Source organism: Rosa chinensis, chromosome 6 (genome assembly GCF_002994745.2).
Source record: "Rosa chinensis cultivar Old Blush chromosome 6, RchiOBHm-V2, whole genome shotgun sequence".
Lineage (NCBI taxonomy): Eukaryota > Viridiplantae > Streptophyta > Magnoliopsida > Rosales > Rosaceae > Rosa > Rosa chinensis.
In genome coordinates, this window is record NC_037093.1 from 35,104,740 (window position 1) to 35,127,633 (window position 22,894).

The 22,894-nt window shown below is 44.9% G+C and overlaps 3 protein-coding genes across 3 annotated transcripts; 2 read left to right on the forward strand and 1 right to left on the reverse strand.

Annotated features, from left to right (window-relative positions):
• Positions 1-734: 734 nt before the first annotated feature.
• Positions 735-2,066, forward strand: LOC112171233 (3-ketoacyl-CoA synthase 17). The gene has a single exon (XM_024308445.1). It carries the CDS (start codon positions 735-737, stop codon positions 2,064-2,066), a length of 1,332 nt encoding a protein of 443 aa, XP_024164213.1.
• Positions 2,067-11,011: 8,945 nt separating this feature from the next.
• LOC112171234 lies at positions 11,012-11,683 on the forward strand. Its single transcript, XM_024308446.1, has one exon. It carries the CDS (start codon positions 11,012-11,014, stop codon positions 11,681-11,683), a length of 672 nt encoding a protein of 223 aa, XP_024164214.1.
• Positions 11,684-18,494: 6,811 nt separating this feature from the next.
• On the reverse strand, positions 18,495-22,439 carry LOC112173130 (cytochrome P450 736A117). Its single transcript, XM_024310691.2, has 3 exons — positions 22,020-22,439; positions 20,282-21,377; positions 18,495-19,405 (listed from the first exon to the last, which is right to left on the reverse strand). Exons 2-3 carry the CDS (start codon positions 21,296-21,298, stop codon positions 18,794-18,796), a joined length of 1,629 nt encoding a protein of 542 aa, XP_024166459.1. The 5' UTR covers positions 21,299-21,377; positions 22,020-22,439; the 3' UTR covers positions 18,495-18,793.
• Positions 22,440-22,894: the final 455 nt, after the last annotated feature.

The following is a 22,894-nucleotide window of genomic DNA, read 5'->3' on the forward strand; positions in this document are numbered from 1 at the left end:
AGAGAGAGAGACGGCGTAGAGGAGAGAGAGAGATGAGTGGTAGTGATTGTAGTTTATTAATTAGGTTGAGGGTAAAATTGTAATTTCATTTTAAATTAGGTTAATGGGAATAAAAATCTGTTGGTAGGATAAGTAGAATAATTTTAGCTCATTTTTGTGCTTTGGTTCAGGGCAAAAAAAAAAAAGTATGAGTTTATACCATGTAATTACAGCAATGCCCTTTTCCTTATCACCAAATTACTCATTCATATTGCAACTACCCATTCACACACTGTATGAAATACACTCCCCCAAATTGAAACCAAATTAGTAAATTACTGACAGTTCAACTCGCAATAAATTCCATCTCTCTTTCTCTCTCTGTGTGGATAAGTCAGTAATAGGCATGCGTAAAGGGAAAATTATACTCTGCATAAAGAGCTGTAAACCAATGACCCTTCAGTAAGTTGCAATAACGTAGAAATCAAATTAACGTGTGGACTTGTGGTAGTTCAACTCATACAATAAATTCGATTTCAATAAATCCATCAACTTCTCCCCACCTGTCCCTCAGGACAAGTCATTAAACATGACAAGCTGTAAGCCAATGAGCCTTCAGTTTATTCACGTACATCATTAATTCACTATATAATAACCCAAACCCTTTCACCCTTTTCACAACAATCCAACATCCCAACATGAAATCCTCATCTCATTTCAAATTCCTCCAAGCTTCTATTTTGGGAATCTTAATAATGTTAACTTTCCTCCATTTGCTCTTCTACTATTCCACCCTTTCTTTGTCCTGCATTTGGCTTCTTTTCATTTCAAGTCTTTACTACTATTCCTCTCGTCCCAACCCCGTCTTCCTCCTCGACTTCTCCTGCTTCAAACCAGATTCTAACCAAAAGTGCAACTTGCAATCCTCCCAATCCTTCGTGCGCCGCACAAATCGCTTCACCAATGAAAGCGAAGAATTCATGCGTAAAATCTTCCTCAAATCCGGTCTGGGAGAAGAAACCTATGCTCCAAAGTTCGTTTTCCAATCCAACCCCGAAGCCAAGTTAGAGTCCGTCATGGATGAAGCTCAGCAAGGCATGTTCTCAGCCGTGAGCTCACTCCTTTCCAAAACGGGCATCCAGCCATCTCTCATCAACTCCTTGATCGTGACAAGTGGCAGCTTCTCTCCGGTACCCTCTCTCTCCTCGCTGATCGTCAACCGTTTTAAGCTCAAACCCGACGTAAAAACCTACAATCTAAGTGGCATGGGGTGTAGCTCTGGTGTGATATCAATCGATTTAGCTGCTAACTTACTAAAGAAGAGCAAAGAGATTGGATACGCCCTGGTGGTTATAAACGAGAGTATTAGTTTGAATTGGTATTTTGGTGATAGTCGTCCCATGCTTGTAACCAACTGCATTTTTCGGGTTGGTTCTGCTGCGGCGTTGATTACCAACGATCCAAGTTGTCGCCGAGTCGCGAAGATGGAACTCGTTCAATCTCTTCGAACTCACCACGGAGCAAGCGACCGAGCATATAAAGCTGCATTTCAAGAGGAAGATGACAAGGGCAACCTCGGTTTTGCTCTGACCAAAGATTTGATTCCAGTTGCAGGGGCCTATTTACGTGAGCACATCAAGATTCTGGCTCCCCGAGTTCTACCACTGAATCAACTTGCTATGTACGCCTACTCGGTCATTTGTTCTGCAGCAACATCGGGGAAGAACAGCAAGTTCAAACCAATATTCGTTCCGGATTTCACCACTGCTTTTGACCATTTTTGTATCCATACCGGTGGGAAAGCGGTGATCGAGCAGGTGGGGAGGGTTCTGCGACTGAGTGACGTGTTGACTGAACCGGCTCGGATGAGTTTGCACCGATTTGGGAACACTTCCAGTAGTCTAGTGTTCTATGAGTTGGCTTATTTTGAAGCCAAACGGAGAATTAAAAAAGGAGATAGGGTGTGGATGTTGGCGTTTGGGACTGGTTTTAAGGTTGGGAGTCTTGTTTGGAAGTCACTTTCGGATTTAGGTCAACAGAGTGACAATCCATGGGATGATTGCATTCATAACTACCCATTAAAGTAATAGTAAAGTTTGAACTTTCTTACTGCTCAAAAGAAGTGGGGATTTTCGTGCTGCGTTATTTTAGTAAGGGATTTACTTTTTGTAGTTCTGATTTTAGAGATCACTCAATGAATTACAAGAGCTGGCCTTATCTATCTGTTTTAATATACATTAATCGAACGGATCGATATGTAAAATATAATCGTGCACAAAAAGAACGGATTCTTTACTCAATTCAAAGTGATTAAACAGAATTCCATACTCAACGTCATAGATACATATATAATTCGACCTGTACAAAGCCATATTCGATGAAAGTCGTAAACAAAACAACCGGCTAGACTTCTCTTAGGGTTAGGATTTTGGCCGGCTAAACTTTTATTCAGACTTGCACCAAGGTTGTCATTTACTTTTATTGATGGCCGGGAGGCAGTTGACATGAGCATGGTGCTGGGAAGTACCTCCATGGACTATGGTGTCGGGGCAGGCTGTATCTTTCAGGCGGCTCCAACTAAAGCCAAGTTCATGAACTTTTTCGCCATAATATCAGATCTTCCGACTCACTTTCCTTCGGTTCATCTTCACTGAATCACTTCACGTTCGCAATGTCTAGGAACGTGTCTATATGTTTATAATTGATAAGACTGCTAGTATGTATATAATCAATTATATACATATAGACATACTGTCAGAGGCTCAGAGCAATGCAGTGCAGCGGTTGTAGTTGAGGTAATAAAGCTCAATAACTTTCTTTCTGCACGTAGTGGATCTTGCGCCACCAACTGAATAATAGTTTTGCTGTCCTTTGAATTTTGAAGCCAAAGATATTAATGAAATGGGTAAACAAATGAAGAATAAGAAACCAGTCCACCTACTCAGTCTCTGCATACATTAATAAAGTTAATACGCAACTTGATGTTTTAAAGATGTAAGTAGTCATGTAGTTGTCGTGCCTTCAATCAGTTCAATGTAGTCACTATGCATGTTAGACGACAGACTCGGTCTTAACTATGGTAGGCAAAGAAGATCTTCATCCAACTGATTTCATCATTGTTTGAGCCCAAAAATAATTTTGGCAAAATCCTTTAGTGGAATTAGCGTAGAAGGCAGGCCCAAAAATAAATCTACTGGAAATTGGGTTACAGCTTTGCCCATTCCGAAACCCATAAGGAAAACGAGCCCTTATTGGAGTCAAGTAGCGGAGGTTGAATAGGAAACTGCAATCAATAATCCTTCTATGGCAAGGAACGGTATAAATACCAGGTTTCAAGGACAAAACAAGGACAACTCTCAAATCAATCAATCCCTCGAATTATCAAGTCTCCCCAGAGCAAACCTTCAACCTCGTTGAAATCCGGCGACCGTGCTTCCAGTCCTAGTCTCTCCAAGAGCGGACTATTAGTGCTACTGCCACTGCCACCGATACTACCAGCGAAGTAAGGGTAACGCCCTCGCAACCCCCGCGAAGCTAAAGTCACGCTTTAGCAAACCCTGTGCTTTCTCCAAACTTCCCAGTGATTGCTCTGCTCAACCTACAACGTTGAGTATCGATTCGGTGACGCGAAGAGATCACAATCAAAACCCTTATCCGTAAGACAAGAAGTCCTTTCTCGGAAGGCAGAGAAAAGAGCCTTGTGACGAGGTTGGTGCTCTCCTCGTCCACAACGCTTGATCAAGAAGTCAGGTCAAGGGACGCCTCGACGACTGCACCCCACGGTGCTGGCACGCTCGCGCATTCAAAAGAGACAGTTTGTACCACACAGGATTTCGGTGTCAAACATTTTGGCACGCCCAGTGGGACCCTAGATTTTCGCGAACGAAATCATTAGGAAGTCAAGCGAAAACCCTTACCAAAAGGTTTACGCTAACTGCTCAAAGCATAAGACCTCCAGTTACAAACTGCATCTTCACGCGGACTGTCGTGGTCTTTCTGAAGAACAAGTGACTCAAAGGTTCTCTCATTACCCCCAATCAACCAATATGTCAACTGGATAGGGAGAGAATCACCCGACTGCTACTGAGGGTGAAAGTGTCATTACTAACCAGGCAAGTGAGCCTGTCAACATTACCGTGGTTTCGGATGCTGCGGAAAGTGTGGAAAGAGAGGCTTTCATTCCGAAGCTTATTCCAGAAGAAGCGACCTTTCAGGAAAAACTCGCGATCATTATGGAGAATATCGAGAACCATCGTTTGAAGGTAGCTGCTGACTTTGATAGGGAAACCGCAAAAACGGATCAGCTTATACGCCAACTAGATCAGCTCATTGCCCAGCGTGTTGAGGATACTAAGCAACAAATCGCACGATCGGAGAATGCGGTAAGGGCCCATGCCAGAGGTATCGCTGATGAGCAGAGTCAACATCAGAAAGAAGTTATGAAGGCAATCACGAGCCAAACTAAGCAAACTGCGTCAGATTTGGCGAGTCTTCGCAAGGATGGTTCTAATCTGGCAACAGAGGTTGCCATGCAGAGAGCCGAGTTGAACCAGGCTAAAGAAGTATTGAACAAAGCACTAGGAGATCCTAATGCCATCCTCGGCTCCCTTGGTCAGCCCTTTGGTTCTGGTAAGTATATACCACCAAACGCTCGCGAGAAGCCTAGCAGCAGTACGGCCACACCTCTTGCAACGGCTACTGCCGCATCAACAAAAACCAAGGAAAGAGCTTTGGTGATTGGCGGTGGCAAGGACATGCCATCAGTCGCGCAAAAGGATAAGACCCAGAAGACCGTTGAAGGTACTCCAGCTGATCCCGTAGGGTTTACTCAGTACGACAGCGACGGGGCGGAGAATGTCTACCATGAACTCCCAGATAATTACTATGGCATTGACCAGGCAGGCAACCCCATCAAGATAACAGCATTGGTCAAAGATGCGCCCGTACCAGCGGTAACTCTTCAACAGTCTGCTAATCCCCAGACTATCCTCATAAGGGAAAGAACAGCGACTGTCGGCCAAACCGTACCCTTGCAGTTTACTAGCCAGACTATGGCGAACCCTCCTCCTCCTGGTCCAGAGTATGTGAGACGTGAAGAGGTAGAGGAGATGATCAGGTTGGCCAACTCTAGGGCCCAAATGGATGGGGTCTATGAGGGACCTTTCCCGCCACATATAATGCTCGCGCCCTTTCCAAGAGGTTATAAGAATATCATATTTTCTACTTTTTCAGGAGAGGACACTGAGAACGCGTTAACTCATTTGGCCAGGTTCAGGGTGCAATGCGGCCAATACCAGAATGATGATATCCTCAAGTGCAGGATCTTTGGCACTTCTCTTTCTGGAGCCGCCTTCAGATGGTTTTCCAAACTCTGACCAGGAATAGTGGCAGATTGGCCTGCGATGGAAAAGCTCTTCCGAGAAACTTTTGGAGCCATTGAGCCCGAGGTCGATTTGGCCTCTCTTACTCAGATGTCCCAATAACCCACCGAACCTGTCGTTGCCTATCTTCAATGCTTTCAGATCCAGAAAGCCAAACTGAGTGTGATCCTCCCTGAAAAAGAATTGGTCAAGCTAGCGATCAAGGGTTTGGAACCGCGCCTACGAAAAAAGCAACATGGCAGCATGATCCAGTCAATGGGAGAACTGATCACAGAGGTGGGTAGCTTCGAGCATCTCCTCAGAGAGACTGACGCTAGGAAAAATGCGTCCAAAGGAACATATGTGCCCGGGAAACACCGCATAGTGGCAGCTCTTGGATACCTACAGCCAACCTATGATCCTTACTATCACCATCAAGGGGAAGAGGTTTTCCAGAGTGAAGTTGAAGCTGAGGAAGAGGAGAACGATGTCTCCTCGCTAGAGTTGACAGGCAGGAGGAATTCAACCCTCAAGCAGTTAAAGATATCTAAGGAGCCCGTCAAGCTCAAATCTGTAGCTTTCACCAAACCTGAGTTCGCTACATATACATATGATGCCAATAAGGCACATGAAATTCTCGATGAGATGATTACCGCAAAGATGGTGAAAACAGACTTTGGCCCTTTCCCTTGACCTGATCAGCTGAAAGGGAAGAAGTACTGCAAATTCCACAACTTGTGGAACCATAGCACAGCTGATTGTGTGAAGCTAAAGGACCAAATTCAGGTATGGCTCAATAACGGCAGTTTGCAGGTAGAAGCTTCAGCGGCCGCGGCAGCACTAGTAGACTGGAACCCTTTCCCGGATACCGGGGTTGGTATGGTTGATGTGAACTGGCCCAAGAAGTCCCAGAGGAAACCAACCCTGGATTTGACTACAAGGGGGAAAGAAGAAAGGGACGAAAGGGAGGAAACCCCTGTAAAGAGGAAAGTTAAGCCCATCAGCGAAGCCTCACCAGTAGTCCTTTGCTCGCGATGTAAAGAAGAATGCGGCATCCAAGTGTTGCACGCAGAAGTTGAGCAGACTTTTAGTTTTGGTTCCCTCCCGCCAATCAAATGGGCTTCACCATCACGAAATTACCAGCCTTCTAGCCCAAAGGCGAGAGATGAGGTAAGGCCACCTCCATCCCCAAAGGATTCCAACTTGTTCAAGAAATTGAAAGCGGCCGCGAACGATCAGAAACAAGACGGACTGGCTGGGCATGAGCACAAAGATGTCGTGACCAAACCTTACATTCCTCCTGCTTCGACGTCCACCATCAAAGAAGGCAAATGGTATACTAGAGAGAAGTGGAAAACAGTGGAGATCAGCCCTTCCAGAAAAAGGAAATTGCAGCATAGGTTCGGAGAAGCCAAGCTTGCCTTGGAGGCTCTGGATCAGGGCCTGATCAAGCCGTCGCAACTGGTTAAATCTCCTGAGCAATATCAGAAGGAGATGGAGGCGTTAGCTGCTAAGCCATTGGTGGCTCCCCGTAGCTTTCACAAACAGGCGCGCTCAGAATCAGGAGCCTCTAAGTATAGTGTTTTCTGCAGGATCACGACAGAGAGGACACCTCCGCTAGCTAGGAAGGACAACTCGCCAACCAGGCGGCCACATGTTAGGCGCAGGTTGTTTCGAGAGGAACCAGAAGCCAAACCCTCAGTTTTTGAAAGATTGGAGAGCAAGGGCAGCACTGCAGAGGCTTTACAGTGGAGACCTAAAAAAGTCCAAAGTCTGGTGGTCGTGCCCCCAAAGGAGATACTTGTAGGGGAACAGAAGTCAAACTCGCCATTGTTGATGGCCGAGCTGCGGGAACAAAAACAGTGTGAAGTAAAGGGCCTTGCAGAAGAGTCATTGGTAGAGCGGCTGGCAAAGCAGTTCAACACTAACATCCCGGTTGGAGAGCCGAAGCTCAAGCTGGAGTATGACATAGATGAAACTGAGGCGGTTGATACCTCCTGCAATATGGTTTACATACTTCCAGCGAGATATGCTTTGCCAATTGCCGCGCAGGAGTGTGTGGAGAATGAAGAAGGTACCGATCAGCTACAACAACACCTTTGGCAGAGGCAGTGGTTCAAGAATCTGAAGACACCGAGGGTAAGCGTTTCTTTATGAGCTTCACAAGACCAACGCCCGCGATGGTTCAACACATGCGACCTTCATATGTAACAGTGGAGATGGCTGGCACTAAAGTTAGAAAGGTCATGGTTGACACCGGGGCCGCCGTCAACGTTATCACCACAAGAACCATGCACTTGGGATCAAGAAAGAGAAAATCCAGTCTATGTCCCTTACGCTGAAGAACTTCGCAGGGACAGTCACGAAGACTTTGGGCTTATTGTTTCTACGTATCAAGGAAGGACCAACAGAGGGAGTCTATGCTTTCTTCGTGACAGACTGTTACGCAGCCTATAGCGCCATCCTGGGGTGCGATTGGATTCACCGGAGCTGTTGTGTCCCTTCAACTCTCCACTAGGAGCTGGTAATGTGGAATAGGGTAACAGATCAAGCAGAGGTGATCAAAGCAGATCCTCGCCCATTCCCAGTTTCCGCAAACTATGTAGATGCCAGGTACTACTTGGAGCCAATTACTCCATTGCAGGTCAGTGGCATCGATGACAAAGGCCGCCCTATAGGGGTGACGGCCTCTGAATTGGCACAGTGGGGGCTTGCGCTCACAAAAAGGGCTTGGAAAGGCCTGGCCACGCTGTGCCCAAACCCTTAAACGATTAATGGATTACAACCTTCCAGAGGAAGGGATAGAGGCCTTCCACTCTTTGGACAAAAGACTATCCTCGTACCTGGTGGAAAAAGAGGCCTATGATAGTGTCGCGACCTTGGAAATTGTCAACGAGGAGATCTCTGACCAAGAAAAGGAAGACGCAGAAGAAATTCAGCTGGCCCCAGCAGCGCTGGATGACACCCCTCCAAAGGTCAGAGATCCTACAGAGAAAGTCAATCTTGGAACAGCAGCTGAACCTATGGAAGTGGCTATTAGCACTTACTTAGAGCCTAGCGAGAAACAGAGGCTCATTGATTTATTACTGGAGTTCAAAGACTGCTTCGCGAAGAAATATGAAGACATGGCTGGCCTGTCACCGGACTTGGTTTTCCATCAACTACCAACACTCCCTGACAAGAGGCCTGTGAAGCAAGAGCCGCAAAGAATGAACTCCGAAACCTAGGTTCTGGTCAAAGAAGAAGTTGAAAAAATGCATAGATCAGGCATCATTCGGGTGGCCAAATACAATCAGTGGCTATCCAATATCGTGCTAGTCCGTAAGAAGAATGGTAAGATGAGGGTCTGCGTGGACTACATAGACCTTAATGTTGCTACGCCTAAAGACGTCTACCCCATGCCGGTCGCGAATATGTTGGTAGATGCAGTGGCAGGACATGAGTTGTTATCCTTCATGGACGGAACTGCGGGGTATCACCAGATTCCGGTTGGGAAGGAAGATAGGCACAAAACCGCGTTCCGTTGCCAAGGGTTCATGGGCGTGTTTGAATACATGGTTATGCGTTTCGGACTGAAGAATGCGGGGGCGACGTATCAGAGAGCCATGAACCTGATTTTCCACTACATTCTTGGGAAAATTTTAGAGGTTTACATTGATTACGTGGTCGTCAAGTCCAAGCAGTGCGGGGATCACATCACAGATCTCAAGAAAGTCTTCGAGCTCATGCGGCTGCACAAACTCAAGATGAACCCAGCCAAGTGCGTTTTCGGAGTTCAAGCCGGAGACTTTCTGGGCTTCATTGTCCATCAAAGGGGTATTGAGGTCCCTGAGGATAAGTCCAGCGCAGTCATCAACGCCTCTTCCCCGCGCAAAAAGAAAGAGTTGCAACGATTATTGGGTAAGATCAACTTCTTGAGACGTTTCATATCTAATTCTGCAGGTAAAATCCAGCCTTTTTCCCCACTATTGAGACTACAAGGACAGAACAAGTTTGTGTGGGAATCTCAACACCAAGAGGCTTTTGACAAAATTAAGGCCTATCTGGCGAGCCCGCCAGTACTCGTTCCCCCTAGAACTAGATTCCCATTGAAGCTGTATATTTCAGCAGCTGAGGCGTCCATTGCCAGCTTACTCGCCCAGGATGATGGGGAAGGTGTCGAGCATGCCATTTTTTTACCTCAGTAGGACACTGACTGATTGTGAAACCAGATATACTCCCATGGAAAAATTATGTCTTACATTGTACTTCTCAACATGCAAGTTGTGACACTACATGCTATCCTTTACCACTTGCATTATCGCTCAAACCGACTTGGTCAAGTACATGTTGTCGCGACCTATTCTGCGAGGTCGTATTGGTAAATGGGTCCTGGCATTATCTGAGTTCTCGCTGCAATACGTTCCACAGAAAGCAATGAAGGGAGAAGCCATGCAGACTTTCTAGCACATCACCCTATGTTGGATGTTCCCAACGCGAAGGAGTTAGAGATCGCAGCCGCAACAACAACTCGACCAGATTTGGCGCGCATCCCCGAATATGCTATCTGGTATCAGGCCACAATTTCCCTTCAACCCTGGGTATTATTTTTTGATGGTTCAAGAACAGAAACACTAGCAGGGGCGGGGATTGTTCTGGTAAACCCAGCGGGTGATCATTTTTCTTATTCCTTCCAATTGGAGTTTAAGTGCACCAATAATCAAGCAGAATATGAGGCCCTCATTATCTGCCTAGACGTGTTACTGGAGCTCGGGGTAAGAGATGTCCAAGTATGCGGTGATTCTTTACTTGTCATAAATCAACTTCAAGATAAGTACAAGTGTGTGAGCTGCTTGCTTGTACCATATTTGAACCGCGCCATTGAACTTCTGGATCAATTCACTGACGTGGATTTGAAATATATTCCTCGCGAACCCAACTTTGCGGCCAACGAACTTGCTCAACTGGCTACAGGCATTACTTTGAAATATGGGGTTCGAGAGCGAATCTTGAAAGTTGAAAGACGCACGCTACCTTCTTGGCTCGCGTGACCTAACCCGCCAGACGATCCAGTCATCGTAGTCCTCAAACTTATTGATATAGATTGGCGCATCCCTTTGATTGCTCACCTAAAGCAACCAAACGCAGTTGCAGACAGGAAGACTCGTTTTCTTGCCTTAAATTACTTCCTCAGAGGTGATGAGCTGCGCCGACGCGGCGAAGATGGCATCGACTTCCGGTGTGTGTTTGGCCGCGATGTGAAACGTTTAATGAGAGAGGCACATCCTGACATATGTGGAGCCCATCAAGCGGGTCCAAAAATGCGTTGGCTCATCCGACGACATGGGTATTACTGGCCCAGCATTTTGAAAGACTGTATCACGTTCGTGAAAGGTTGCCAGGATTGCCAGGCTCATGGACCAGTTCAGCATATTCCCAATATTCCCATGCAGCCTATTATTAAACCTTGGCCTGCGCGAGGCTGGGCATTGGACTTGATTGGCATGATTCATCCCCATTCGTCACTCCAACACAAGTTCATCATCGTCACTACAGATTTCTTCACTAAATGGGCCGAAGCTGAACCTTTGAAGGAAGCCTTTAGAGCGACCATTCGCCGATTCATCTTCCAAAATATTATATGCAGGTTCGGCGTTCCAGAGGTGTTAGTATCGAACAGGGAGGTAGCATTTATGGGTGGTGATGTGGAGCAGCTCGTCAACGACTTCGGCATCCAATTTCTTCACAGCACACCGTATTACGCCCAGTCTAATGGTCAAGCAGAGGCCAGTAACAAGATTATCATCACCTTACTGAAGAAGATGCTTGTTGAAAACCCTCGCCAATGGCATGAGACATTGTATGAAACGTTGTGGGCTTATCACACTTCAAAGCGAACTCCTATTGCCACAACACCCTATGCACTCATGTTTGGTCACGACACGGTTTTACCTTTGGAAATCAATGTTCACTCCCTACGCGTCCAGGATCAACATCATTTGATTGGTGATGACTATGTCCAGGCCATGTGGCAGGAGCACGAAGACCTTAGCGGCCAGCGCTTAGAGGCTTTGGACAACTTAGTCATGGAGAAGCAACGCATAGCTCGCGCCTATGATAAGAGAACTCGCGGCCGCAGTTACAGAGAGGGCGAGCTCGTTTGGACGGCAGTCCTTCCATTTGGTGAGAAGTTGACCAGTCGTGGTAAATGGACCCCATGCTGGGAAGGGCTCTTTGTGCTTCATAGGATTCTGGAACGTGGGGCCTTTCACCTCAGAGATTTGGATGGAGACCTCCACCGCAACCCTATCAACGGTCGGTTCTTAAAGAAATACTACCCCAGCGTCTGGGAATTTGAAGACTGATTCCATGGCAAAGACATAGGGGGCACACATAGTGTCCCTTGGCTCGCTTCACCCCTTGTACTTAGGCCTTTTCATTGTGGCCTCGTTCACCTGTCTTCACTCCACCTACGAACACTAGGGGGGCAACACTCTATATTTACAGGCCTTTATAGTGGCTATTTTATTTACAGGCCTTTATAGTGGCTCTTTTATTTTTGCATCCAGTGGCCTTATTATTATATCATTGTTGTTTTCAGCAAATAAGAAAATTTCGAATCTTTCATTCATAAGTGGCTTTGCGGCCAAAAGCAAGACAATGTGTTCAAGAAAATTACATTAATGATATACAAAGCCAGAAAGTGGCTGAAATAACTAAATAAGTATTCATGTCTTCTATGAGTTTCCGGATCTTGCGGCAAGAAGGGTTGATGTGATACTCACTCTTACTCTTCCTCTCTTCACTCTCCTCTGATCTGAGTCGCAGCTACTATGATTTGTACTGGAAGGAGAGGGAAGGAAATAATCCATCGCAACCCTTCTAGTTGGTTATCCTCCGGGATGGAGACGGAACCAGCACTGGAGTGCGACCCAGTTGCCTCATCTACCTCCAGGGGAAAACATACGTCGGTTCATCAAACCCCGGAGGTAGGCCGCGGAAGAAGAACAATCGGCCTCGAAGTGGCCTTCCTCCCTTCTTCGCTTTGCTCCGCGCAGGAAAATCTGAGGAGAGGGACTCCCCAGATTGAGATGCCCCACGTTAGGAGCCCTTCGTGTTCTTCAACCTATCCAAAACCTAGGATGTTCCATCCAGGCTTTCATAGACCAAAGACACGAAGTTGCCTGAGATTAGGCCATAAGGCCTACACAGGCAGTGAGATTAAGCCATAAAGCCTAAGATCTAGAGGCTTAGGGTGAGAACGTACGGAGAAGATTTGAGAAATAGGAGGAAAAGAAGAAACTCTTGCAAGGTTATTTCTGGGTAAGCCATGTTTGTGTGAGTCTTCATCTTTCCAAGGTATTGATATTTATAGAGGCTTGCCTCAGTGGCCTCAACCCTTGGATATGGGCAGTTGAAGATGTTTCAACTCCATCAATGGGAATATCAATACAATTCAATGCTGAGATCTCGAAACTAAACGAAATTGAATACGCGTGGACGAGAGAGTGGTCTCCAAGGAGGTAACCGTCCCTTTTCAAGATTATCTTTTGAAACTGTTTTCGTGTAGTTAAAGCGTTGAATAAAACAACGAGATAAAAGAAATTTTGGCCAACAAAGTGGGCTAAATAATTAATTGATAGTAATATTGTTCATACAAGTTAATGGGCCTAATATCAGAGGCCTAAAAATCCCCGGCCTGCATGAGCTAAGCGGAGGAAAAGTTCATCCAGGCAAAAGCTAGTATCAGCAGCAGCTTGTGCGGCCTGTTGGGCTGCTACACAAGCTTGGGCTAGGTCATGGGTCAGCGTCTCGAAAGTGGCAAGGGGCTGTTCCAATTGAGGTTCCGCTTGGGCAAGCCTAGACGTCACATCTATCAATCGGGCTTGAAGATCCTGGATCTGGGTCCACAGGTGGTTTCTTTCGAGAGTTAGATCCCTGATGAGACTAGCCTGATCACCCAAGAAATCACGCGCAACATCCGTCTGTTGAGCAAGAGTCTGGTAGTGTGTTTCGGTCTGCTTGGGCTGCGCAGTCGCGACCGCCCTTTCATTGAGCCCTTGAGGAAGATCCTGCAGCAGTTGGTCAACCTCTTGAAATTGGTCTTTAGTGATAGCCCCCTCGCGGAGAAGTTCCCTCAGATGCTCCAAAACTTTCGCGGGCGCGCCAGGAATCAGAATATCAGGACCCAGGAGGCGACGAAGACCTTCTTGGGCATCATCTATGACCCCAGGAGGGGTCACTTCGAGCACGCGAGCTAGCCACTCTAAAGTGGACGGAGGTGTTTGCTCAGCAACAGGAGGGGCTTCAAGAGGCTCCGCAACAAGTACTGCCTCTGGCAATGGCTCAGGATTTTCTCCTACTTCCCTGGCTTCATGGGCATGGGGGGCAGGTTCCGAACCAACTATATGGAGGAAAGGTTCAACAGGATTCTCGGCCACTATCTCTTCTGCTTTGACAGCCGCTTCCTCGTTTGAAATAGCATTTGGGTCCTAGCAGGAGGCACTGTCAGAATAACCGAGCCAAGGGTTAATGATAAAACATTTGGTTAAGAAAGGTACCTCTTCAGCAGGTGGTTCGCGAGGAAGTGTTGTTGGCACAGGCTCCTGGGCAACCTCACCGGACGCTGGAATTGAATCAGGCGCTGCTTGTTCCAGAAGGAGGGATGAAGTTGGTTGCTCATGGGAGGTATCTGGGAGAGGCACTCTTTCTTCAACCTCAAGCAAGCTGTCATCTATAACCTGTATGGGGACCAGAAACAACTGCATATTGTTGGCAGCGTCAACTGAAGAGGGAGGATTGTTAGAACCATTCGGCTCTTGGATTTGCGAACCAGACACACCTTCACCAACAGCAGAGGATCCTTCTCCAGCTTGCCTTGATGACCTACGACGAACCTACAAATGAAGAGCGTTATAGAATCATACATAACAAAAGGAAACGTCATGGCTCATTTTAGGTGAGTATTACCAGCCAGTCAGCGACGGGTTCATCTTCTGCCCATGGATCAGTCCGGGGATCAGCAAGACTGCGCTTGCAGGCTAAAGTGGCAGCAATCTGTCAGGATTAAAAGTAGCTTCAAAATAAGCTTCGAAGAAGGTGAAAGGATTATGAGATTCTAAGACAAGAGTATTACGGTTTGTGGGTCATCGTCGTCAGAGGAAGAGTTTTATACTTCGGGCTCTGTCGCTATCCTTTCTTCTTCGCGGCTTGACCAGTGGCCGGAGAAGCGTCAACTACACGACCACCAGAAGGTGGCACACTTCCCTGATGCAACAAAGCGTGAGTAAAAGGGGAGAAGCAGATAGAGAATAATAAAAGTATATGTAAGACAATTACCTCTTGAGGAGGCTCACAAATGACGATCCCAGCCTGGACCGGGTGAGGGGCTCGCGCGGGTCAAGGAGTCGGTTCAGGTAGCGGAGGTCGCGCCTCAGCTTCAGGAAAGCGAGCAAGTAGTTCGGTATCAGCATCATAAGGATATCTCAGCTCTTCAAAAATGGTCGCGAAGAGCAAGTCATCCCTCTGTCCCCAGCAGTTGACGGAAACTTCTGACCACCATTGATTGTAATCTTCAACAGTCCCATCCACGAGGTCGATGTTATTCGCCCAGTCATGAAGATCAACCAGTATGAGCATGCTCTGTGCTAGTGGAGGCCCAGTCAAGGGACCAATTCTGCGCCAAGAGGTGTTGTAGTTCCAAGCATCATAAAGGGGGAATGGCACTAGTTGGATAAGACCAAACTGGCGGGCAAAGTGGTTGGGAGCGTAAAGCTCATAACTAAGGTCATCAGATGCAAGCCTAATGTCTGAGCAAGAAATCATGCTGCGAAAAGCCAGGTGCGCGCGATCACTATAATCAGGAGCGCCGGGAAGGAACCCATTTTCAAGAGGAGCGGGGAATCTCCTATTGAGTACTAGATTGCAGTAGGGCATCTCGTGCAGAAGTTACAAATATGAGAAACACTCAGAATAGGGTGGGGATATGTACCTCTCCTAGCGACAGAACCATTGACCAAGAAGGGCGTCAGCCGGTGGTAGCAGCGAAATGTCGTCGCGGCGGAAGAATGGAAAGTAAGTTTGAATCCAGAGATGCTAGTCTCGAACGGATGCATGGTGGCTTGATATAGAGTACGGTAGATGATGCCTAACACCAGTTGTCCTAGCCCAACGCGGCGGCCGTTATAGAGGGCTGTGGCCAGGAAAGTCCAAGGACCAGTAGGCTTATTGGCGGAGATACAGAAAATGAACTTACAGAGCCAATATTCCAGAAAAGCAATGCCACTAGTCGCGTTGTGTTCTTTCTGGTAATAGGCCAGCCACCGCGGATAGGAGCTACTATGAACGCTGCGACCAGTTTGAGCCATGGTTAAGGAGAAGTTGTCAAAGTCGAATTCACCTTGCAGATAGGGTTCCCCGTCGATGGGCAATCCAGTAATGATAAGAATATCCAATAATGTAATACTCATTTGGCCAAAGCGGAAATCAAAGGTATTGGTGGCAGTATTCCAAAAGCAAAGGAAGGCAGCGAGTGGCGAGCGATTGCCACCGCGAGGAAGGTGGAAACATAAATCAATGGTTTGGGTAATACCTGCTGCATTCCAGCGAGCCAGATCTATCACTCACGCTTCGGGTACCAAGAAAGCTCCGCCGCGCTGATCGAGGATGGCCAGTACCCTATTTTCGCTCAATGTTTTTGAGCACCCCAACTGCTGAAATCTCCAGGGGTCCTTCGGAGGACCGGAATGGGTCGACGGATGGGTAGGCCGTAGAGGGGGAGAGAGTCGTCTGGGATGGAATCTCGCGGTGCCGGGCCCAATTCGACATGATGATTTGGGAGCCTGAGAAGCAGTGGTCTTTGGATATTGGTGTGGAGATGATAGAGGGCACCGATTCCGGTTCCCCAAGTACGAGCGGCTTTCTCGTTGAGTTCTTCCTCCTGATCGATAATTATTTTCTTTGGAGGAGCCATTTATGGGTTTCTGTAAGGAGGATTGTGTGGGGATAGAAGGGTTTCTGGGTTTTAGGAGACTGAAGAGTTTCTAATGTGACAGGTTTGGAGTGGCTGCGGGATTTAAATAGAAGATTTTGTGAGGGAAACGATGCGACGAAAAGACGTTTTGTCAAGCGAATAGACGCAACCTTCATTAATGATATCGCTTCGGTCATCAGACGTGTTGTTTTAGTCCCCTTCAATCAATTACATTCTCATGGGCCCGATTTCGGGGCCTGGGGGGCAATGTTTGAGCCCAAAAGTAATTTTGGCAAGATCGTTTAGTGGATTTAGCGTAGCAGGCCGATACCTGCGGCCCAAAAATAAATCTACTGGGAATTGGGTTACAGCTTCGCCCATTCTGAAACCCATAAGGAAAACGAGCCCTTATTAGAGTCAAGTAGCGGAGGTTGAATAGGAAACTGCAATTAATAATCCTTCTATGGCAAGGAACGGTTGAAACCCTAGGTATAAATACCAGGTTTCAAGGACAAAACAAGGTCAACTCTCAAATCAATCAATCCCTCGGATTATCAAGCCTCCCCGGAGCAAACCTTCAACCTCGTTGAAACCCGGCGACCGTACTTCCAGTCCTAGTCTCTCCAAGAGCCGACTGTTAGTGCTACTGCCACCGATACTACCAGCGAAGCAAGGGTAACGCCCTTGCAACCCCCGCGAAGCTAAAGTCACGCTTTAGCAAACCCTGTGCTTTCTCCAAACTTCCCAGTGATTGCTCTGCTCAACCTACAACGTTGAGTATTGATTCGGTGACGCGAAGAGATCACAATCAAATCCCTTATCCGTAAGGCAAGAAGTCATTTCTCGGAAGGCAGAGAAAAGAGCCTTGTGATGAGGTTGGTGCTCTCCTCGTCCACAACGCTTGATCAAGAAGTCAGGTCAAGGGACGCCCCGACGACTGCACCCCACGGTGCTGGCACGCTCGCGCATTCAAAAGAGACAGTTTGTACCACACAGGATTTCCGTGTCAAACAATCATCAACCAAAGCTTATAGGCGGATTACTGGAACCACACAAAATAACTCACCTCCCATCCCCAAACCTAAAACCAAAGAAGCAAGTCAAGTCACGAGTAAGGCCGTGAGGGTGCAACCTCCTCAAAAAACTTGATCAGCTTAACGTACGCTTCGTGTAGGCACCCAACATCCCAACTATGACATATGTCGGAGGTGTCGCTGGCCTTCCTTGACCAAGACTTGCAAGCAACCGACTCCAAGAGCACATGGCGCTGCAAGACTTTTAACGGTGGACAACATAAAATGGCCGACTCCATGAAAACCAGTCTAACCTGCAACAGCGAAGACCACTTTTGCATAACCACAATGAGGAGGAACTACAAGTTAACAGCGATAGAAACTGCCCTCGATATCAAAGTATACCCCGTGATCTCTCACTCAGACAATGAAAGCAATCAGATTGTTTGCCTACTGGTATCGACGCTGGCAAAGACTCGACGCCCTTTACAGAGTATTTTCCTTGGTGATGCAAAATGAAAATAGTAATGCCAATTACAGACTTATAGTACTCCTCGGCCCCGTTTGTTTTGTTGGAATTGGGACTGGAAAAGAAATGGTTTCCTTTTCCAACGAGGACTGTTGTATCGTCATCAAGGTAGCCGAAATGATGAAGACCGATGGGAAGTCACTGCAGTAACAAACCGATGGGAAGTCACTGCAGTAACAAATGCATCATCCTAAAATTGTATATGTTTGCTTGCCCCCCACTTTTTTTTGTCTGCTTCCTATTGATCGATGTAATTCTGCTCTATTCTTCCATGCATGGATGACAGAAGATTTTGCAATATTCATTCTTGAATTTACTCTGATCTAAATATAACCAGCCATTAGTTATGTTTTAATTTCTCTAAATTTTCTTTTCTTGTACAATTACTGTGGTGAGATACGATTAAATGAACTAGCTCATGAACTGGAAATTTTTATGAACGAAGACTTTGCGACATTTTATGATCTTACATACATTACCAAGGATAAGTATTACTAGTAATATCTGTAATAGCACAGGGTATTATTGAAAGTGTGAAATTTGTTTTTCCCAATCATGATTGCAGTTCCAGTTTCATTCAAACTTTGAAATGGAAATAATAAATCTGTTAGGTATTGTTGATCAATTCAAGTGGAGCAATGAAATAAGAACAACGAAAACAATATGGGAATGACTTATCTTATTCAAAGCAAAGAACATGGCTATATAGCCTTTACATAATCTTAACACAATGAGAAATAGCAGCCCATATCATGCATGACTAATGCTACGTGGTAAATCAACAAGGAAATAGTCAAAACAAACTAAAACCAGTGTTTATTCTAACAAGGAAACCTACGTAACAAGAAACCTAAAAACATGCAACAACTCCATCAAAATCCCTATCCATTCCAAGGTAGTCAAAGGAGTACAATTCATTTTTCCCCTTTTATGATTCCAGTCAGCCAAACAGTGCCCTATATCAGCAAGAATATGGAATAGCGATTGCTTTGAGAGGATATTTTCTATGTACGCTCGCACCAGTGGATTCAGACATGTCTAAGTCCTCCCCTCTTACACCTTCCGGCAATGCCCAATCAAACCTGTGCACTAGATTGGCCAAAGCAATCTCTTTAACAGCCAAGGCAAACTGAATTCCTGGGCAGCCCCTTCGGCCAGCCCCAAATGGAATATATTGGAAATTATCACCCTTATAATCTATGGCACTATTCAAGAACCTTTCTGGCTCAAACACATCAGGGTTGTTGTATGACTTTGGATCTCTTCCAATTGCCCACGCATTCACTATAACCTGTGTGTTGGCCTTAATGTCATAATCGTTTATTTTCACATCTTGTGTGGACACCCTGGGCACTAGTAATGGAGCGGGAGGATGTAAGCGAAGGGTTTCCTTGATCACTGCCTTTAAATAGTGCATGCCCACCAAGTCATCCTCTGTTATCTCTGTCTTGTTTCCAGCTATTCCCCTGACCTCATTTTGCAATTTTTTCATGACCCTTGGGTGCCTTAAAAGTTCAGACATCACCCACTCTATAGCTGTATATATAGTATCAGTGCCAGCAGCAAACATATCCTACAAGAAAAGTATATTTATTCTTAAGATTGATATAATAACCTCTTACACAATATAGAGCTAATAAGATAAAGTAAATGCCATATTACAGGGGGCAGAAAATTGTCATTTTCTTTGTTTTATGGAGAGTCTTGGCGTTTTTAACGACTAGATATTTGTCCACCTAACAATGTGACAGTTTATTTAAATTTTGAGTTCCCCCTGAACCTTTTCAAAGCCATACTGTGCCACCCCTGCACTTTTTATTAAAATATTTCTTTACAAGTTTTTCACTGGATGTTATTCCTTAGATGACTGTCTAAATCATTCTATTCTGTTAATATGGAAATAAAAAAAGAAGAATATTAATTCAATGAGATCCAATTTCCTGATCAAAACATATATGACTAGCATAAAAAGAAAAAGAAAAAAAAAGAGGAAAAAAAGAAAAAAGATACCAGCATAAGTAAAACTTCATTGGGAACAAGACTTGCTGATACACACACCCTCAACACATATAGACTGGAAAATTAAGTCTAGCTATATAGAATTTGTCTCCACTACATCAAAGGTTAGTTGGGTAGGAACTTGTTATTTGGTCCTTAAGTGTAGCATTTTAAATTGTTTGAATAAATATATCAAAAGAATCTTTTGAATCATGTAGATTAACTTCTCACAACTTATGGATGAAACTGGCATTGGTTCTAATTCTAGTTATCTATGTTTTGCTGGTATTACTAAATGAGAATATCGTTGAATAACAGATTAAATGAAGGTGTAAGAATCTGCTACCACCATATCAGTATGAAATCTCACTGCTTGTGATTAAAAAAAAATGTATAGGATGTCAGTGATTAAAAGAGAGTGTTACTAATAGGTGTAGGGTTTGGAATTTACCAGGATGATAGCCTTTATGCTTACTGCATCAATAGGATACGCAATCACATCTGCATTTTCTTTCTGAAGCCAAAGCAAAACGTCAACAAAATCCCTTTGATCGTCCTCATTGGTATGAACATGGCCATGTCCCTGTAAAGTACTCTTTGAACAATCCATATGCTCTTGAACAACCATTTCTAAAAAGTCATCAAACCGTTTAGCCAGATCATCCAATTTAGCATCCAAACCATTAACATGGCTAAACCAAGCAAGCCATGGGATATAATCACCGATATTAAGACGTGACATTAACTCTGAAAGCTCTACAGAAAGCTCTTTAAATATCCTTCCACCTTGCCCTCGATCACTATACTTCCTTCCAAGAGCCACTCGACAGACGATATCACTAGTAAGTGTCAGAAACATTTCACTTAAATTCAAAACTGATAAGGAGGAAGAGGAGGGGGAGGATGATATAGAACAGAACTGTTGTATGTTATTGATCATGGATTTTGATTCCTCTTCCCTCACCGCACGAAAAGAGCGAACCCTTTTATTGCTCAAAAGGTTTAAGACACATATACTTTTTATCTGCCTCCAATACTCACCATAAGGTGCTGATAGGATATCTTTGCAATTATAGAGAACTTTCTTAAAGAATGTAAATTTGGGTCTATCAGTGAATGTGCCATCATGGGTCTTCATGATCTCACGGGCAGCCTCAGCCGACGAGACCACAAGGACTGGCACGCTACCGAAGTGCAGCAGCATGAGGGGCCCATGTTGTTGAGCTAAGGACTGAAGTGAACGATGAACGTGCAAGCCTAGTTGATGAAGGTTTCCAATCACAGGCAGCTTTGGTGGAGAAGGTGGTGATCTGTTTGTGGGGGTGGCTGAATTTATGAAGTTGAAAAGCCATCTAAATAAGAGGATGAGGAAAATGGCCAGAAGTACTAATTTTAAGGAAGAATGTTGCAACAAGCTTGAGAAGTTTCCATTTAGTTTCAGCTCCAGTTGATGCAGGAGATTGAACATCTTCTTCTATATCTCAACTTGTATTACTTAAGAAATTACAGGATCAGAGAGCCAGGCTCCGGAAGAAAATATAGTGTACCTATCAAATAGTGAAATCTTAATTAATATGAAAGGGTACAATCATAATAGCACCTGAACATTTCACCATCACAACCAAGTTTCTTATAAAAGGATCAAAGTAGTACCCAGGTTCCATATATGCCTACGTTGACTTGTTTGAAGTTTGCAAGTTTCAAGATATAAAATGACATAGAGGCCGGAACATGTATTAATTGTATTCTGCCACAAAGATGTTGGAGCAAGAAAGAAAAACTAAGGATAAACAGATGAACAGCAGGACAAGCTACCTCCTAGTCACACGCATTTTATCAAACCACGATTCTGAATTTCATCAAACCACAATTCGGGAAGTAACATCAAAACTAGAAGCTCAAGATGAATGAAACAGGACCAATTTGCTGATCCTAATAACAACAGGGTTCGCTGGTCATATATCAGATAATACAGAATATATTCCTTGATTAACATTATCCGATATATGACTAGCGAACCCTGTTGTTGAATCAAGAGTATGAAGTGAACAATTAGAATGGGACCCCTCGAAAGCTAATGATCAAGCAAGAAAACCACACACTGGAAGAAAAATAAAGAAATGGAGCCCGAAGCAATATGCATGTAGAAAAAGGATGAAGGAAGTAAAACAAAAGGCTCTAAAAATTACCTTTGCTCTCCGGGAAGTTTCGGCTATAGAAAGACGTGAGAGCAGAAAGATCTTTGATTGCATTAGAGGATATGAGATTCATGAATGAGGAAAGCGAAATAGTTAACCATGAGAGAGATAGAGAATTATTGAAGTCAGAAAGAAGTCAGAACAATCGTCCGGATTTGCCGCAAACAAATAAAACAGGGAACAGAGTGAGAACGTCTTCCATGCTCCGAGTTTGGAGTGCTCGGGTTGTTTGGGCCCAGCCACGTGAGTAGTACCTGTCAGTTTAGTAAGAGGAAATGTATGTAGGTGGGAAAGGCTTAGCCTGTTCTCCAGTAGGCTTAGCCGGACGGAGGATTCCAGCAAGTCGCCGACTCAGGTGGTCGGGTCGCGGGGACCGGGTTGGGAGTCCGATGCATTGATCTGATTTTTTTCTTTTTTTTGAGATGATGCATTGATCTGATATGAGCCACATATATAATCTTCATTTATTTTAATTTAGGGACAGGACAGACATACGGCTTAGATTGCACCGCATAGATTTTTTGTTTCTTTAAAATCATTTTCAACAAAAACACAAATCATTTTCAACATTCCGAAACATTCAAAAAAATTATTAAATAGCTCAGGGGTCCAAAAAATTCTCTGAAAATTCTTACCGGCTCGTCGCATCGCACAGTTTATCATTCAACTATCAGTTTCCCTAATTTCTTATGTCTTGATGGAGTTGCTTTTTGAAGAATGTAATTAATAAATATATGGTTATAAAGGTAATTTCGGTTGACGGAATTGATCGAAGTCGAAACGATAACGAAATTAGCTGAATTTTCTACAATAGGCATAAAATATTTTAACTCTCTCATCCAACAATCAGTTTTTCCAATTTTGTA